The sequence below is a fragment of the Malus sylvestris genome, chromosome 17 (genome assembly GCF_916048215.2).
Source record: "Malus sylvestris chromosome 17, drMalSylv7.2, whole genome shotgun sequence".
Taxonomy (NCBI): Eukaryota; Viridiplantae; Streptophyta; class Magnoliopsida; order Rosales; family Rosaceae; genus Malus; species Malus sylvestris.
The window spans coordinates 6,769,760-6,777,066 of NC_062276.1; the positions used below are offsets into that span (position 1 = coordinate 6,769,760).

The following is a 7,307-nucleotide window of genomic DNA, read 5'->3' on the forward strand; positions in this document are numbered from 1 at the left end:
AACTAAAATTCGAACTTCTCAAAAACTCAAACTTTCGACCGACCAAATCAACTCTGATTTGGTCCCAAAAGATTTCTTGGAAGCTGGAGACGTCCCCTACAAATCCTCAGAATGAATCTTCCTCAAAATATACCATCTTGACCTCCAAATACCCAAAACATCAAGAAACGTCAATCTGGGAAAGTTGCGTGCTGGGCCTTTATTTCAACGACACGGTCAAACGGTTTGGTAGAAAAATCTGAAACTTTGATACAATCATCTTGAAAAACTCACGAACATCCTCCAATTGGAATCACTCCAAAATTCATCCGTTTGATCACTTTTTGCTCCAAAGGAAGTCGAATATCCTACATTGAAAATATATAACAAAGTATCAAAATTCTACCAAAATACCTAATATATTTATACTAAGATAAGGATAAAATATATGGTATAATATGGATTCATCAATTTTTCTTGTGCATTTAATTTTATTATTTAATTTTTAGGCACCGAAGTGAGTGAGAAAAGTCAGCGTGGAGTCCATATTAAAAGAATTTCTTGTGCTTTTAAAGGTGGACAATGCAATGCAATTCAGACATTTCCTTTCTTTACCTTGCCTTCTCAAATTTCTCAACAGACAAAACTCCTCTGTTCATTTTTTTTAGTTGGGTTTCGTACTATCTTCCAATTGGGGCTGCAAGAGGGACAATTCCACTCATAAAGATTATTTTTATATATAAGAGGTACAATTCCACTCATCAAAATTATTATACATTAACACAAACACAAACGTGTACATTGCCAGATATAATAAGTTCCACATTAAAATTAATTGACAATATGATGATTGGAAAGTAATCCAACTTATTTATAAGCACATACAAAATCTCTCATCCTATCAATATGATATTTATTCTCAACAATTACATTAAGGTGACTAACTAGCCACTTTCGCAGTCATCTTTTTATTCCTCACTTTACAAACAGAATAATTTATAATTTATTTCTGCACTAATGCGACGAGTGCATGAAGCTAAAAGAGGAGTGTTAACCCCAGTAGCCGGAATAGATGCAAACCTTGGAATTCTGGAATGTCGAAAAAATAGTTGGTTTTCTCAGCTGAAGTGCCAAGACCTCATATCCAAAGTAAGGTTTGGCCACAAATTCTTTCTTTGAGTTCCGTTGGACTTTCAGTACACAAGTAGTCTGGGATTTTCCATAGCTAGCCAAGCTTTTAGTTTTATCCTTCTTTAATATTCCTTGTGCCTCCATTTTCAAGAGATCATAAATTGCTTTGTTGATGTCAGCAAGCAATTCTGTTGGGGAGTCATATACATTTGATGAATTGAAAAACATCTGAAAGGCTTTGAGGCAGGAGAGGTGGAGTTCTTTGCATGCCTCTGGCATATCATCACCGTTGATGCCCTTATTCCCCAGAGCCTGTTCTAGAAACTCCTTCTTCTTTTCATCCAATATCTTCTGTATAATCCTAATTGACTCTTCAGCCCCCAATTTGGGACTTCCCTTCATGTGTAGCAGAACAAGGTTTGGCTTCCCCTCCTCTTGCTCCTTCTGCAATGAAATCATTAATTTCAATTTTCCCCATTGATTAAGATTATATTAAATCAACATGATGCTAATCAAGAATGTGATCATTATGAATTTCTCGTCCGCGAGGTTATCCCACCACCATGTGAAGTTATCCTTAGTCTATTTATGTGCATTTATTTATTTTTATCAAAACATGTTTTATTAGTGATATAACCTAGGTCCCTAATATAATAATTTTGGTGTTCACCATAAAAGATGCATTAATAATATCATATGACAATATGACGGTTACATTAAAAATTTCTCCTCATATACCTGATAGCTTTGAATTTCGTTCAATAGCCGTGTCAAAAGCATAAGTGAATTTGTAAGTGGATGACTTTGAGGGGACTTGAGGGTCTCTGATTTTGGAGGTGTATTAAGCAGAAGAGCAGCTGTAAGAAGAATAGTATGTGAAGCAATAGAGCTTTTGGCTACTTGGAGGTACTCAACAATTGACAAGGGATGCCCATTTCTGCTCCATTCTGCTTCCTTTAACCAGCTTACAAATGTTTGATGCCACTAAATTCACTCGGCAAAATGTACAAAAAAAGAATAAGTAACACATTTTATTATTTTTTTACAATTATGTCAACTAAATTATTTTACCAAAAATCTTACTAGGTCCTGAAGATAACTCTTTATATCATATCCACTTTGTTTGAAGAATTGCCAAGAAATGTCATCAACAAAATCTTTTAGAGCCTTGAATATAGCTTTTCCATGTCCATCCAGTTCTTTTTCCTGCCATCTGTATGATGTACACATTTAACTAGCTAAAAATAATAATATGCGTTACTTTAAATTTCTATGCGCAGATTATATATAATTTCTATCTTATAACATGTATGTGAGATCCAACACATAACAATTTATATATTGCATGACTAATTTTATATAACCGGCGCACACAAAAATCATGTGTTAATATATTGTACCTCGCGACGGCATTGGCAAGAGCCTCCAAGTCATTCATCGAACCTTCCTTGTCAAAAAAATCATCAGCAACTGTAACAAGGACTGCAGCTTTCACAACTGCGAGCCGTACATATGACAGGGAAGAATGTGATGCTGTTGAAGCAACGGAAAAATAACAGTACGCGGTTTTCTGTCGAGCAAACCCCATGTCAACAAGACCGATGTCTTTTGACCACCTGCATGATTAATTTTTCACCCAAAACATAAAAAGAAAAAGAAAAAGGTTTTCATGGTTAATTAATTCCGGTTAAAATTAAAAAAAAAATGGAAGTAAGTGAAAGTGTAGAGAGTGAATACGAACCTTTCTAATTCCTTTAATTCATTTCTGAACATGGACTGCCGTAGTGTGTAATTCTCCCTGGCAAGTTGTAGTAGCATGGCATTGGTTTGACATGATAATCTGCGAGGTATTAATAAATTAAACTGCTTAATCAGAGATTTGACTGCCTTGATCTGTTCAATTAATTAGTATTTCTCAGAAAATGCAACAGTACATTACAAGAGAGGGAAAATCCCTTTTATACATTCTGTTTACAACCGCTTAGCATATCCTGTAAGCTTCTAATCACGTGGCACAAGTGTACATGTCATCTATATCCAATAGTATGATATGGGTGATGACTTCTTGAATGTAGTTGGCGCGCGCTTTGGTTAGGAGAAAGAGTTTTCGAGTTCTTTCTGATCGAGTGAGGTTGGGTTGGTAGAAGGGTGATTCGGGGGAATCGTGGTGGATTAGCTTAATGCTCAACCCTTGTTTTGCCATGGTCACTCTAGGTAGTGATAAGAGTTGATGATAGGAATAGGATGTACAGAAAGAGACAAGTGATTGTGTTAGCCATATGGAAATTCGAAGAAATTTTATGTTGAGCAATCTTTTGCTTGTGAAACTTAAACCCTGATTAGATTACTTGTTAAATATATTGAGTGGGCAAAGGCACTTTAAGGTGCTTTATTAATAACAAAATCAGGCTTTAAGGTTGACACACCCCGACCGAGGTCAAGGCATGATGGCCGTCACGTGAGAGTGACGTAGCCATGTGCACAGTGCGGAAGCGATAAAGATAGCAAATATACGAATAATTAAAAACCAAATTACTAGAGTGCACTACTAAACGAATATGATAGGAGTTAGTTACAACAGTGAACACTCCTAATCAGAGCATAATAAGTCTAGATGCAGTCCAGTAGGATAAGTACTAGTTACACAATACCAGGAATGTCCTACTATTATTCAAATAGGTCAGAACTGCCGACGATCCCGAGCCACCTACAACAACTTACTTAGAACCTGGAGGGGCACAAAACAGAAAACATGAGTGGGCAAAAACAAATGTTTTACAAAAACATTTCACTAATCAACATATCTAACCCCTCGCTGTAAAACATGTATAATTTTCCTAGAATCAAGATGTAAGCATATACATACATATATATATATATATGAAATCATATCAATTCAGTTCATGTTTCACATAATCATATTCATATGTATATATGCCATGCCAAGATATAATAGAGTAAATAATTCGGGTAAGAATAATTTCATAGAAATGTGATATGTTAGCCGGAACCCCTGTGGTAGTCTGTTCGGCTGAATTCATAGCTCAAACTCAATCTAGCCGAAGTCACTACACTACTACAAAAGGGCCCTATAGTGTCAGTTGTTGCGTCAGTTTAATATAATATAGTGGCGCACAAGAGAGTTGCGACACCCACTGAATATGACGTCGGATTTAGAAAGCCTGCGTCGCTTTTAAACCGACGTAAACATTTAATGTCGCTTATAACCGACACACATTTTAATAATTTTAAATACTGGCGTCGCTTTAAATAAAACAGTGTCGCTTTTAAGCGACATAAAGTATGGGTGTCGCATATAGAAGCGACACTAATTGGTTTTTTTATATATTTTAAATCCTGCGTCGATTCTGAGCGACATATATTTTATTTTTTAAAATATTTTGAAACCTGGTGTTGGTTGTAAGTGACAGATTGATGGTCTTTATATACCCTCCCCCGTGTTTTCTTCTTCTTCTCTTGCATTTATCTCATTCTCACGGTTTACAAACCTTCTGGTGTTCTCTCTCTTTCACCTTCCCGAGTTCTTCCAAGTTCATTCTTCACAAAGGTAAGTTTTTCTTGCTTGTAGTATTTTTATTTTCTCCTCTTATGTTTAATTTTTTGATACAATTTATTTTTGTAGGGAATTTATTTGAGCTGGTTAAGTACATAAAGAATTGATCGACGACGGAATTCTTCTATAATTCAGGTTTCTATCACTAAATTCTTTAATTTTTAAATTGTATAATACACAAGTTTATTTATTTAAAAATTGTAATTTAAGTAGTTAGATAAATTTCTATTATTTTTGTTAAATTAATTCATATTTAGGCGAATTAATTAATTTTGTCACTTGAATTGTTATGAGAAAATGGAATGAATATTATTTATAAGCATTTATGTTAAATTAACAACATTAAATATAACATAAACTTATAATATTGAGTAATTTAAGAATATATTATGTTAAATTAATTTTTTTTTGCACTCTAATTGTTATTTTAATTTGTTGTTATTTACTAGAATGGATTAGATGAGAATAATTTGAATTGTTATGAGAAAATGGAATGAATATTATTTATAAGCATTTATGTTAAATTAACAATATTAAATATAACATAAACTTATAATATTGAGTAATGTAAGAATATATTATGTTAAATTAATTTTTTTTGCACTCTAATTGTTATTTTAATTTGTTGTTATTTTGATAATTTTTTGTTGTTATTTACTAGAATGGATTAGATGAGAATAATTTGAATTGTTATGAGAAAATGGAATGAATAATAATTATAAGCATTTATGTTAACATGGCATGATAGCCCGGCTGAAGCCCTCCAGTGTGGGGAGCCCGAGGGACTGGGCAGGCCCGAGCAACAGGCCTATGAGGAATCGCCAGCCCTCGAGCCCGAGGTGGACCTGACGTAGGGCTAACGTCAGTCTGGCGTCAGTCCCATTTTTAAATTTTTTTCTATCAAGCACGTGGGGGCGCAGCAGCCGACAGATTTCAGACCCTAGGGACCCGCGATGCAGTCTGCCTCAGTTACCATTGGGAAGCCAGGTGGCTTCCCACGGTCCGTTCGATCTCAACGGCTCTTTAAAATGGGTCGTCCGATTTGCAATAGTAATAAAAAAATTTATTTAATATCAACCGTTGGATCTGAGATCGACGGTTGATATTATTCTGCTTTATAAATAAATAAATAAATAAAAAATAGTTTTAAAATTAAAAAAAGTTACCATTGTGACACGTGGCACAATCTGAAGTGTTGGAATTCATTTTTTTTTAAATCCAACGGCAGAGATTAATTAGTTCAATAAAAATTTAAAAAAATTGTAAAAAATCTGAATTTTTTTTAAAAAAAATTGTTTTTACTTTTCTATAAATACCTTCTCATTATCATCTACCTTACACCACAATTTCATATTTTCTCAACTACTTTCAATCAAATTCCTATCTTTCTCTCAAAGTTTCAATCCAATTTTTTTCAACAAAATGACTACTGATGCAGATATGAATTGGTCGTTTCTTGAAGATGTTGCGTTGTGTACTAGCTGGATTGAAGTTACTCATAGTTCACTTACGGGTAATGAGATGCAGTTGTGAGAAATGTGGAGTCTTATTCATACCAATTATCTTGAGAAAATGGGTGGGAAAAGAACCAAAGAATCAATGTCCAGTCGTTGGAAATTACCTAGCCAATCGTTTAGTACATGGAGAGACGCCTTGGCACAAGCTAGTGCTAATCTTCGAAGTGGGGAAAATTACACGGATCAAGTAACAATATATTTGTTTGTATTATTTGTTGCAAGAGAAGCGAGAGCAAGAGAAGAGGGTCCTAGCATGACAAGAGAAGATCATCCTAGCACCAAAAATTGGTTAAGTGATGATGAATAGAGTAATTTTTGTAATCGGAGCCCATAATTTTCCAATCACTTTGGGTTGTAATTTATTATTTATTGAATAGAGTACGTTATGTTGTTTCCAATTTATTGAATTTAGTACTTTATTTAAAGTGAGAGTAAATTTATTTAATTTGGTAAGTTATTTATACTAAGAGAATATTTATTCAAGTGACAAAAACACACCAAATAAAATTACATAAACATACCAAATAATAAAAAACTCATTAAAAATCTTATCCGAAATTACAAATAAAATTATTTTGTATTATTTTATAAATAAAAAAATATTAATATTTTATTGCCTATTGCCAAGAGGGAGGCTCCCACACTGGAGATGCAAAAGGCAGTTACTGTTTATTAAGGGCAGTTACTGTTCACTGGGTGGATTGAATAGTGAATTGCCTGGGAGGAAGGCTCCCACGCTGGAACTGCTCTTAGAATCCAAGTGGAACATTGATGGTATGATCATACTCTCCTCATTACAAGCTTCACATACATAGGTAGAACACTAAAAATGGTTAGGTTTTGAGCTAGAAATTGGCTCTGAAAATCGGGGGAAAAACCTACAAAACTGCAGGAACTTGCGAGGAAGGTTAGTACTGTTTGTATTGGCTGCGCGTGAAGCGTGTGTGGTGCTGGTGTGTGCAGCGCATGCGACAGCATGTGGAGGAACTCGAGGTCCCTCATTAGGTTTCTCGACATGCCGAATCCAAATCTGTTGTCCACTTTTCGAAATTCGACAATTTTAAAATAGTTCTTTTATTAGCCATACTTTGTACGAAAACGCATAA

At 34.5% G+C, this 7,307-nt stretch overlaps 1 protein-coding gene across 1 annotated transcript; it reads right to left on the bottom strand.

Moving 5' to 3' along the window:
• Window positions 1-1,029: 1,029 nt before the first annotated feature.
• Window positions 1,030-2,791, bottom strand: LOC126610091 ((E,E)-geranyllinalool synthase-like). Its single transcript, XM_050278059.1, has 4 exons — window positions 2,511-2,791; window positions 2,194-2,323; window positions 1,849-2,094; window positions 1,030-1,554 (listed from the first exon to the last, which is right to left on the bottom strand). Exons 1-4 carry the CDS (start codon window positions 2,696-2,698, stop codon window positions 1,030-1,032), a joined length of 1,089 nt encoding a protein of 362 aa, XP_050134016.1. The 5' UTR covers window positions 2,699-2,791.
• Between the last annotated feature and the right edge of the window lie 4,516 nt (window positions 2,792-7,307).

Excerpts from the sequence above, each read along its gene's own strand:
- LOC126610091 (XM_050278059.1), bottom strand. The coding sequence starts at position 2,698 with ATGGGGTTTGCTCGACAGAAAACCGCGTACTGTTATTTTTCCGTTGCT. Across the intron at positions 2,324-2,510 it reads CTTGCCAATGCCGTCGCGAG|ATGGCAGGAAAAAGAACTGG; the intron begins GTACAATATATT and ends TACATCATACAG. Across the intron at positions 2,095-2,193 it reads AGAGTTATCTTCAGGACCTA|TGGCATCAAACATTTGTAAG; the intron begins GTAAGATTTTTG and ends GAGTGAATTTAG.